Source organism: Lathyrus oleraceus, chromosome 4 (assembly GCF_024323335.1).
Source record: "Lathyrus oleraceus cultivar Zhongwan6 chromosome 4, CAAS_Psat_ZW6_1.0, whole genome shotgun sequence".
Classification (NCBI taxonomy): domain Eukaryota; kingdom Viridiplantae; phylum Streptophyta; class Magnoliopsida; order Fabales; family Fabaceae; genus Lathyrus; species Lathyrus oleraceus.
Window position 1 is genome coordinate 375,910,683 of NC_066582.1, and position 12,654 is coordinate 375,923,336.

Sequence of the window (12,654 nt, forward strand, 5' to 3'; positions counted from 1 at the left end):
ATTTTAATATATATTTTTAATCTAAAAAATAAAAATCAATCAAAATAAAGTTAAAGAAAAAAATTCAAAATATTTTATTGTCATGACTTTCTTAAGTTTATTTTTATCATTTTTTGTCGCTTTTTTTTATTAGTATTAATTTACTATAATTAATATCACTTTAATATTAGAATATTATTATTATTTAAGGAAAAAAAATCAAGAGATTTTTGACGTATTATTCCTCACTCCATCATCAGAGATTTCCAAAGTCCCATAACATTCAAATCTCTCTTCAACATGTGATTCAAAGTCAAGGGACAATTTTCATACAATTCTAAGCCTCTCCGCGGAAGCTTTGTCACCGGCATTCACACCTTGTTGTAGTGGAAAAGAAACTTATGAAGCGATTCGAAGAAAAGCAAAAGGAGCAGAAAACAACTCAAAAGGGTAGTGTTTACCTAACCCAGTTCTTCAGAATCTCGAATTCCATTTGGTAAGTTTCTGAATGCTCGCTCCAATTTACTTGTTTGCTCATATACTGCTTATACATGTAAGTTTCCATATAATTCCTGCAAATAATCATAAACTGAGTCAGTATAAGTGAAATTTGTTTGCTTTTGGTGTCTTATATTGTGAATTATATTGTGTGACTGTTGTAAAGTAAAAAAGAGAGAGATTAGGACAATAATTTTAAAACAAATTAGGTAAAATCATAGACATATTTGCTGAACAAAACTACCACCCGGATCGCACTGAGTCGGGACAACACTGAATCATATTAGAAATCTAAAAAAATAGTATAATACCAAAACTTGACTAAACTATAACCCACTACTGAAATCTGAAACAATATCAAGTTTTACATAAAAACCACCTCTGTAAAACATCAGGAATCAATTAAAATTGAAATAGCAACCTGTCAAAGCAAATAAAATCATAACCAAAATTTGTTTCACACCGAGAACAATTCTCATACAATCCTAAGTCTCTCTTCGGAAGCTTTGTCACTGACATTCACACCTTGCTGTAACGGAAAAGAAACTTAGAAAGCGATTCAAAGGAAAGCAAAGAGGAGCAGAAAACAACTCAAAAGAGTTGTGTTTACCTAACCATGTTCTCCGAAATCTCGAATTCTATTTGGTAAGTTTCTGAATGCTCACTCTAATTTACTTGTTTGCTCATATACTGCTTATACATGTAACTTTCCATATAATTCATGCAAATAATCATAAACTGAGTCCGTATAAGTGAAATTTGTTTGCTTTTGGTGTCTTATATTGTGAATTATATTGTGTGACTGTTGTAAAGTAAAAAGGGAGAGATTACGATAATAATTTTAAAACAAATTAGGTAAAATCATAGACATATTTGCTGAACAAAACTACCACCCGGATCGCACTGAGTTGGGACAACACCGAATCATATTAAAAATCTTTAAAAAATAGTATAATACCAAAACTTGACCAAACTATAACCCACTACTAAAATCTGAAACAATATCAAGTTTGACATAAAAACCACCTCTGTAAAACTCAGGAATCAATTAAAATTGAAAAAACAACTTGTCAAAACAAATAAAATCATAACCAAAATTTGTTTCACACCGAGAATAATTCTCATACAATCCTAAGCCTCTCTCCGGAAGCTTTGTCACCGGCATTCACACCTTGATATAGCGGAAACGAAACTTAGGAAGCGATTCAAAGGAAAGCAAAGAGGAGCAGAAAGCAACTCAAAAGAGTAGCGTTTACCTAACCAAGATCTCCGGAATCTCCAATTCCATTTGGTAAGTTTCCGAATGCTCGCTCCAATTTACTTGTTTGCTCATATACTGCTTATACATGTAACTTTACATGGAACACTGCAAAACTGAGAATCAGATTGCAGACATCATGACGAAGGGCGTGCAGGTCGAAGTGTTCAGAAGACTAAGAGCTATGATGAATGTAGATAACTTAGACACAATGAATTAGGTGGCGTGTTGAATTGTAATTCCTTGTATTGAAGCAAGTTGCTCGACAGAATAAGGATGTGTCGAGTTGTATTAGTATGTCGAAGTGTCGAAGCATGTTACTTCACACAGGATTTCGACTGAGGCATGTTTTAGTCGTGTTAACTATTTTGGGTTTTAATAGTTTTGGACTTTGTCTTATGGAGTAAGCTAACCTAAATCTATAAATAGATGGAGTAACCCTTATTCTTGTAGGAAGAGTGTCGTATCCCAAATTTTGAACACCGTTCATATGTTTTCTAGTACCACCTTATTTCAAATAAATGAAATGGCACAATTGGTAAGAGGGCATGGGCAGGGAGAGTGATCATATGATCCCGAGTTTGAGTCCCGACTTTTGTTTTGTTTTAGTACATTCTCATTTTTTTACTTTTTTGTTTTATTTACACAAAAATAATAATAATAATAATAATAAATAAATTGTATTTTTTTTAAATAAATTCTTTTAATTAAATATTATTTTATGCATTTATAAAAAGAAAAAAAACAAGAGAAAACAAAAAATAGATGGTATTAATATCATTTGTAAACATAGTCAAAAATAAAAATCATATTTAATTAACATATTATTCTTCGGAGTCAATCTTATTTTGAATGAACACAATGATCCATTTGGTAGAGTAGTGTATCTAAGAGTTGTAAGGGGGAGGTCTTGAGTTTCAATCTCAATGGTCACTTTTACAATTTTTCTCCTTTTCATGTTTTACTTTCAATCCTATCATCTTAAAATCAACTTTTTTTACTTTTTTTAATTATTTCTTTTTAATATATTTTTTCTAAAACTAAAATAAAATATTATTATTTGTTATTTTTAATTTTTTAAATTTTATTTAATTTATCATTATTATATTATTTATTTTAATATATATTTTTAATCTAAAAAATAAAAATCAATCAAAATAAAGTTAAAGAAAAAAATTCAAAATCTTTTATTGTCATGACTTTCTTAAGTTTATTTTTATCATTTTTTGTCGCTTCTTTTTATTAGTATTAATTTACTGTAATTATTATCACTTTAATATTAGAATATTATTATTATTTAAGGAAAAAAATCAAGAGATTTTTGACGTATTATTCCTCACTCCATCATCAGAGATTTCCAAAGTCCCATAACATTCAAATCTCTCTTCAACATGTGATTCAAAGTCGAGGGACAAAATTATTTCTTTCCAAAACAAAGAATAGACAACAATCAGACAAAACCTTATACAACCAACTTTTAAATTCATTGAATTTGTCTCACACAAAAAATGGAAAAAGAATTGTATGCATTAACTAGAAAAAATCAAAACTTTAATATAATGTTATCTCAAAATTCCAGTATAAAATGAGTTACAAGCTGTGCAGTAAAAGGGAGAAAAAGACGACAAAAATATCATAAAGTTTTACAACTATGGCAGAAGAATAAGAAAATCCCAAACACAAGGAGATTTTTTTTTCAACCCGAGAACAATTTTCATACAATTCTAAGCCTCTCCGCGGAAGCTTTGTCACCGGCATTCACACCTTGTTGTAGTGGAAAAGAAACTTATGAAGCGATTCGAAGAAAAGCAAAGAGGAGCAGAAAACAACTAAAATGGGTAGTGTTTACCTAACCCAGTTCTTCAGAATCTCGAATTCCATTTGGTAAGTTTCTGAATGCTCTCTCCAATTTACTTGTTTGCTCATATACTGCTTATACATGTAAGTTTTCATATAATTCCTGCAAATAATCATAAACTGAGTCAGTATAAGTGAAATTTGTTTGCTTTTGGTGTCTTATATTATGAATTATATTGTGTGACTGTTGTAAAGTAAAAAAGGGAGAAATTAGGATAAGAATTTAAAAACAAATTAGGTAAAATCATAGACATATTTTTTGAACAAAACTACCACCTAGATCGCACTGAGTCGGGACAACACTGAATCATATTAAAAATCTAAAAGAAAATAGTATAATACCAAAACTTGACTAAACTATAACCCACTATTGAAATTTGAAACAATATCAAGTATGACATAAAAACCACCTCTATAAAACTCAAGAATCAATTAAAATTAAAACAGCAACCTGTCAAAACAAATAAAATCATAACCAAAATTTGTTTCAAATCACAAAGCACAACGTGTTTCAAACCCAAAAATTTCTTAGTAATATAGACCACATCCTGTTTCAAACCATATTAAAAAATAAAACAATGTAGAATGAGACCAAAACCTTAAGAAGCTAAACAACTTTTGAGCCGAGTCGGAGCCTAATCGGAAAGCTATATACAAACCAATTAAAATCCAAACAGTATCTTGTAAAAAGAAAGTTTCAATTCAAAACAAACACGTGTAAAAACTCAATACAACCAAGTTGAAAATCAAAATATGCCTAAATCTTCTGTTCAATATTTGTGCTAACCTCTTTTATTGAATTTATTTTGTTTCTTGTGTTTGTGGTGTTGGCCCATATAATTTTTCCTTTACATTTCATTTGGTGTTAAATTTGATTTCTTTAAATTGGAAAAAACTAGTAATTTGTATTTCATTTGGTGTTAAATTTGATTTCTTTAAATTGGAAAATACTAGTAATTTATTTGCTTTACTGTATTTTAACGTACATCTATGTGTTTCCCTTGCCTAATGAATCAAATTTATCTCTCTTAATATAACAAATTTGAACTAATAAATCCACATATACTATCAATATGACTGCAAGGCAATACATTTACTGAATTAACTTGCAGCGTAGTCAAGCAAGCCTTATCACATAAGGGAATCCATTATACATGATTCAGTAAACATCACATATTCATGGTTATTCAGTTCTTTCTCTAACACAACTTACTAGCTATGCACATACCATTTGTTATAATCTAACAAAACAGTGACTATTACATTTCACTCATCCTACAAAAAAACAACTACAATTACCCTTATATTCCCTCAGGTTCCCTTAACCGCAATTCAAACAACATAGAATCAAACGCGCCATCACTAACCCGCAACATCTCTTGCAGAGGAAGCGACAATCCAAGCCGAACTAGCTCTGCGTGCCGCGGCTTAATCCTCTTTTCCAAGCTAAAACTGAAATACTGAGGAAACCTCTTCAACTCAGCAACATCACCATTCATCTCATTCAAGAAAAAATCAACTTTAGGAATCAAATTGTTATTTACACTAAGAGTCAACAACCCAGGAGACCTAACAATCATATTCGAAACCTCCACACGTGTGAACCCCAAACCCATCAAAAACTCAACTTTAGGCAAAAGGGTATCCTCAACACTCGAAACCAAAAGCAATGTGGTTTGACACGTGAGAGAGTGAGGCCCAACAAACCCTAATTCCCTCAAAAAATAAAGTGCAGGTCTTAATCGAGTCTCTATGCAACTCACCAACAACCTAGGACACCGCAAGATTGATTTTTGAACATCATGGTAAGGAATGTTAACCTCGTTGAGAAGAAAATCGAGAAGGGGGTAAATGTCGTTGTGTGGTTCGCACGTGAGAAGTGAAGGAAGCATGTCGAGGATTCGACCCATTTCGCTTCTGTGTATGCCAATTGATGAAAGACATTGTTCAACCGATTTTAGGGTTCGTAGAGGACAAGTTCGGAGTGTAGGGTTTAGTTTGAAGGCTTTTTCTGGGTTTACTTTGAGTTTCAGGAGGTATAGAACTTTTTCCCGGAAGATTATGCCACGGTTTGGAGTGGTGGTTATTGGTTGGTGAGAAAATTGAGCAATTGGTTTGAGGATTTGATGGGATAAGGTGTTTTTGGGATTGAAATTAGGGCTTATGAAGGGTTTGGGAATTGGGTTTTGGGAGAAGAAGAATTTGGGATATAGTTCAATTATCGCCATGTGGTTGAAGAAGACGATGTTGATGGCTCCTCCTATATTCGAGCAAATCAAAAATGACAATCGTTTTGTTTTTCTGAAATTATGTCGTTTATTGGGCTTGAATTGTTTAGTCCATTACAATAAGCTTGTTTTTGTCAAGCTTTTCTTTAAAAAAAAGTATTTTTTTAATTAAATATGTCGGAGATTCTAATAAATATACCATGATTTAATGAGATTAAAGGCAGTGCACTGTCAATGAAAACTTGTTTTACACCATCATCCAATAGAATTATAACATTCTGCCATGTCATACCAGTATTTTAAAACTAAATGTGTGATTTGGCAGGATGCACGTCTCTCATTGGTTGACAGCGTAAAAATATTTTACACTGTCAGGGCATAGTCTTTTTTCTCTAATTTAATTACACTGTCAGCGTAAAAATAATTAAAAAAATAATTAACTTTAATATTTAAAAAATTTGTTTATTAATTTTTTAGTTTTTTTAATTTGTAATTCTATTTTTAATAATCTCTTAATTTTATTTTGGATTTAACTTTAATATTTCATATTTATTTAAATTCAATTCTATATATTTGATAAAAGAAATTAAGAGATATTTTAGGTTCAATTCCTTTTTTATTCTTTTTCATTTCTCCTTAGTCGTCTCATAAATTAAAAAGTCTGATTTTGAATAACAGAAGTGTATTAAAAGTTAAAGAATTAATTAATTAACTCAATTTCAAAACCGAAACTCTTCGTTAACAGAATAACTCAATTTCAAAAACAAAAGAATTATACTCAATGATTTTGAATATGTTTAACATTGATAGAAATTAAGCATGATTTGTTAGAGAAAATACATTATTAAGACTTGGTTTTTCTTAGTGGATTATGAAAACTTGATTGATGAATTTATTTTAAAAAGTGTTTGAAAGATAATTGTTTTTTATGTAGCTAAAATATTGATAATACTATTATTTTAAAGTTGTATTTTAATGTAATTAATTAAATATATATTTTTTTATGTTATTTATAAGAAAATATTTTTTTTATATTATTGATTTTATTTATAATTTAAATAAAAGATATTATTAAAAAATGCATTTTTAAATTGAAAATCTATTTTAAATATTATCGCATTACATAATCTCAAAATTATTCGAGACGTCCGATCTTAAATCTCAGTGTATTGATGCGTTTTGAAGTCATATTTCATCTAGAAATTTGTTGATATTACTTTAGCATATGTAGGGAGAAAAATTCTAATTTTACCATTCATCTATAACTATATATAAAGGGGATAAGTGATTTTGGTATGACCTTTTTTTTTCTTCCAATTTTATCCTTTAACAATTGTTACAATTACTATCAATTATTAAATTAAAAAAAATACAAAAAAAAACTCATTTATTAAATATGTAACCTCCATGAACACATCAAATAACTTCCTCCAACACATCAACTATACTAAATAACTTCCTCCAACACCACTATATATGATAACTGCATATTTCAAAAATAAAAACATTTTTTTCTTTCTCTCTCCACGCCAAAGTTAGGAGAAAAATTCATAATCATACCAACCCCACATTTGCCTCCTTCCTCTTTTACTATATATCTCTCTTCCATAACCAAATCATTTTCTCAAATTCATTTTGAAATAAGAGGTACGAGTGTGTTTGAAATGAATACGAAAATTGTTCATTGATTTAACTTTTTGATATATGGAGGATTATGTGGTTTAGGTTTTGATTTCTATTACTCTTTTTCTGTGTTTTATCACTTACTTAATTTGGCCTAAAACGGATTGCAGTGTCTGTTTGAATGGATGGATTGAGTGATGGGTGTTATATTAAGATGTGTGAGGTTAGAGATAGTTGTTCTTATTGTCTAAGGTGAAACACGGTGATGTATTTCTAAATATGAAGGATATGTCATCAGATCAACTTCCATTGTTGAATTTTTGACTTAATTAATGGTAATTGTGAAAGACGCAGAAATCAATTGAATATTCATGTAGCTTTTTATAAGGACTGAAGTTATACTATGGATATTTTGTTGCAAAAAAATGTCATGGATTGTGTAAAATGTGATATCTTTTTGTCATAATCTTGATCTGATTATAATTATAAGGATTCATTGTAGGTCTATTTCTTATGCCCTTAACTGACTTGCTCAATATTTATCTGTTGCAGGGAGATGTTTTGAAAGTGAAAGTAAACAAATTAACATCAATAAAGACCCAGCTCCCATACTCATATTATTCACTTCCTTATCCTGCACCCAAAAAAATACAAGATAGTGCAGAAAATCTTGGGGAAGTGCTTCGCGTTGACCGCATTGAAAATTCACTCTATGTGGTTAGTTTCACATGTTAATTCTTGAATCTTTATCAATTTATAAGAAAGGAATTCTTAATGAAATATATAGCTTTGGAAACATTTAACCTCGAATTGGTTAGCCACCATGTTTGAAGGGTAGTTAGTTAATGGATAATCACTCTTTAATTAATTTAATTAATTATATTTAATTGATTTAGTGGATTGTCATGTCCACAGCTTCTAGAATCATATTGGTTGTTATATTTTATGAAAAATGTAAAGGAAAACAAGAGATCAAATGACTGCCACTACATATTTTCTTTTAAAAGAAAACATAATAATAATGCAAAAAATAGTCAAAACCTATAACAACATACAGAATCGCCTCTCTTAAATTTTGGAATATAAGCTTCCAAATTTATGGTATATATAATAGGCATAAGAGAGAAGCTTACCGATAAGAAGATTTCCTGCTGCATCTATTGTTGTTGTCATTGAAACTGATAAGTTATGTTCATTGTCGGATGATTCCAAACCAGAAATAGATGGATGGTCAACATAACCTGCCTCCATCAAGCCATGGTTCAATTGAAGAGAATTGAAGTTCTGAAGTGCGAGTAGGTGACCCTTCACGCCAAACAGAATAAATAAAATAATACAGAAAACAATCAGACGACAAAATAAATTGATCAGATCAAAACATTTTATTCATTTTAAAGGGTTTAGTTTTACTCATGATACGACAATATTATATTTGCATGACCATGAACTTAGGATCAACAATCCAAACATTTTTGTTTCGGCACCGACATGTTTTAGATGAGTAGCTAGAATGCCCTAGCAGGATTTCAGAATCCAAAAGTCAAAGCCAACTAATATCCTGAAAGTCCTATGACATAACAAAACTCAAAATACAAAATCAAGTAAGACTATGACTTGAAATTTAAAACCATCCCACCTTTAATTTTAATTTTGGAGAGAAGCATTATTGTAGAAAAATGAAAGTTTAGAGGGAAATTTGAGATTTGAATGTTGAGAATGATTTTTCAACAGAGTACAGATAAACAAATTCCACAAGTGCGCTTTTATGATCATCAGCGAATTGCAGATGTGTTAAATAATGAACGCAACTCCAAAACAATGCTCACACAATTCTTTGCATTGAATCTACGAGATCCACAAGCAAGAAAGTATCTGTATAGAGAGATTCCAGAGCATTATTGTTGGAACAAGCGGGATATGGAATGGCATCGTAGGCGATCAACAAGAAAAGTTATCGGGAGAATCTATACGGTATCACCTTCAGAGGGAGATAAGTTTTACTTGCGACTGTTGTTATCGCATGTCACAGGTCCAACCAGCTTGGAGTATCTTCTTACAAATAATGGCATGACTTTCAGTACATTCAAAAAATCAGCCGAGGATAGGGGATTTCTAGAGACTGTTCATAGTATTCGTGATTGTTTGGTTGAGGCTACGAGTCTCCGAATGCCATATGCTTTACGAAGGTTATTCGTGACGATTTTAATATTTTGTGAACCTACTGATGTTAGAGCCCTTTGGAATGAGTTTTTTACATATATGGTAGAGGATTATCAAACAGCTAACAATGTTGTGGAATCAAACTTAACTAATATGTTGTTGAAGGACTTGAATGAACTCTTAAACCTGCACGGTAAAAAGATTGATGATTATGATCTCCCATCTTTACCCCCTAATACAATAGACAGAGGTGCAGTTCCAAGTATCATACAAGAGGAGTTAGCGATCGATATCCCCAATGAAGATATTAAATCTATTGCTATGTTAAATAATGATCAAATGATTGCATTCAACACCATTATGAATGTAATTGTTCAAAAACACAGTGGAGTATTTTTTGTTGATGGTCCAGGAGGAACAGGTAAAACATTCCTTTATAGAACATTAATGGCAAGTTTAAGAAGTAGAGGAGAAATTGTCTTAGCAACTGCATCATCTGGTATAGCTGCAACATTGTTACCCGATGGTAGGACTACACACTCTCGATTTAAGATACCTATTGATATTCAACCGAGTTCCATTTGTGGTATTGAAAAGCAAAAGGATCTTGCAAATCTCATTAGAGTTGTTGCCGCAATAATTTGGGATGAAGCACCAATGACAAACAAAAATTGTTTGGAAGCCTTAGATCGATCATTACAAGACATTTGTAGCAACAGTGCTCCATTTGGTGGAAAAGTTCTGATCATGGGGGGGGGGGGGGGGGGATTTTCGTCAAGTCCTTCCTGTTGTAAGAAAAGGTACTAAGGCACAAATGATTTCAACGTGTATTGTTCAGTCTCATTTATGGAATCATACCAAGATTTTGCATTTGCGTCAAAATATGCGATCATTGCATGATCAAGAGTTTGCAGAATTTCTTATTCGCATTGGTGATGGTGTCGAACCTACCAAACCAGATGACATGGTGAGGTTACCTTTACATATTGCAATCCCATGGGAAGGTGAACATTCCATACAAGTACTTATCCAACATATTTTTCCTGATCTAGAATTGCATGGTTGGGATGCCCCATATATGGTACAAAGAGCTATTTTGACACCAACAAATGATGATGTCCAGAAATTGAATGATATGATTATCGATCAGTTTCCAGGAGAAGAACATAATTTGTTATCGTTTGACGAGGTTGAAGGAGATAATCATAATTTATACCAGCAAGAATTCTTAAACTCAATTGCACAAGGTAGTTTGCCACCTCATATTCTAAAGATAAAAAAGGATGCACCATTGATGTTGTTACGAAATCTAGATCCTAGATATGGATTGTGTAATGGGACCCGGTTATTATGTCGTGGTTTATTTATGAATATGTTGGATGTGGAAATCATGACAGGAAGCAACGCAGGAAAACGTGCTTTTTTGCCTAGAATTAAAATAAAAACATCTGCAAGTGATGGACTGCCTTTTGTCCTTAGTAGAAAGCAGTTTCCTGTGCGACTAAGTTTTGCGATTACAATAAATAAATCACAAGAACAAACCATTCCAAATGTTGGAATATATCTTCCACGACATGTTTTTAGTCATGGACAGTTATATGTGGCTTTATCCAGGGGTGTTTCACAGACTACAACAAGAGTTTTAACCAGGGAAGGAAAATTGAAAGGAGAAGATGGTGACTACACAAAAAATGTAGTCTACAAACAAATTCTTTTATCGCACACGCAGGTATTTATTAAGTACATTGAAAAAATTGCTCACACGTTGATTCCCATTTTGGTTACACGACATACCAAGCTTATATTGTATTATTTATATCATAGATAGATAATAACTAAATATAATTTTCTTTTGCTTTAATATACATCCAAACTAGAACACGATGAAATCTTCCAATTATGTAGGGAGTTGAGACGAAAGAATGTTGAAACTTGCTTCGACATGAAAGTAAGTTATACTTAATCATTTATTTTATGATTTTATGTTAGATATAAATGGGGTGATAGTTATTCTCACTATTCTTATACAATAAATTTTAGATAACAGACTTTGAAGATAAATGGAACACGTGGAAGGATGAACAAAGTATTTCATCCATCGGCAAACTCGACAATAAGGTGTATTTATCTTTTCCGTAATACGTATAAAAAAAATTCTTGCACTTTCATCACTCTTTCACTAACATTTTTATCATCCTCATTGAAACAGGTCAAACGTTTGAAAATTTACTCCATCGGTTGGAGCTCCACGGTGATAACAGATAAAACACAACTTTGGAAAATTGTGAAAAGAGAAATAATATCTCAAAGGATGGAGAGGTTTTTATTTAATTCATTTAAGAATATATTTACTCTAGATTATTTTTGAATGCATGAATTTAACTGCTATTTGTGGTTTATATAAATAAAACCATGTATATTTACTAAGTCCATTGTTTTCCTTATTTACCAGAAATTCAGGTAATTCAGAAACAAGTCATAATTGTTCTACGAAATCTAGACTAAAATAAAGTATCTCCATTCTCCAGGTATTATTTGAGTCGCAATAAACCATATTATATTCAAACGAGTCAAGTGTTTTGAATGTATTTCTTTTATAATATGACATTTCATCATGTATTTGTAGTTTTTTAAATCTCAAGAGCGCATTGATAAAGAGATGTACGAAGAATTGATTCGAATCTTTATAAGGTAAGCAAAAGCTAGAATTTTTTTTTAAATATCCAGGTTTTTTAAAAAAAATTCAAAAATAAACAATTTTTCAAAAAAATTACACAAATGGCCATTTTTGGCCAATTTTTACACTTAGGCGCCACCCTAAGTGGCGCCTACCCTTAATGGGTAGGGCAAGTCGCCACTAGGAGTGGCGCCTATGCCCAATCCAATTTTTTTTTAATTTTTTTTAATTTTTTTTTTTATAAATGTTATTTTTTTTGTTTTTTTAATTTTTTTTAATTTATAAATTTATATTTTTTATTAATTATATTAGTTTATATTAACACATATATATAAATAAATTTTTTTACAAGATATATATATATATATATTAAT

At 31.0% G+C, this 12,654-nt stretch overlaps 1 protein-coding gene and 1 pseudogene across 1 annotated transcript; one reads left to right on the forward strand and one right to left on the reverse strand.

Moving 5' to 3' along the window:
- Nucleotides 1-4,834: 4,834 nt before the first annotated feature.
- Nucleotides 4,835-5,868, reverse strand: LOC127075522 (transcription termination factor MTEF1, chloroplastic). The gene has a single exon (XM_051016982.1). It carries the CDS (start codon nt 5,818-5,820, stop codon nt 4,894-4,896), a length of 927 nt encoding a protein of 308 aa, XP_050872939.1. The 5' UTR covers nt 5,821-5,868; the 3' UTR covers nt 4,835-4,893.
- Nucleotides 5,869-7,846: 1,978 nt separating this feature from the next.
- LOC127137596 (uncharacterized) lies at nt 7,847-12,298 on the forward strand (annotated as a pseudogene).
- The last annotated feature ends 356 nt before the right edge of the window (nt 12,299-12,654 follow it).

Coding starts and splice junctions, on each gene's coding strand:
- LOC127075522 (XM_051016982.1), bottom strand. CDS start 5,820: ATGGCGATAATTGAACTATATCCCAAATTCTTCTTCTCCCAAAACCCA.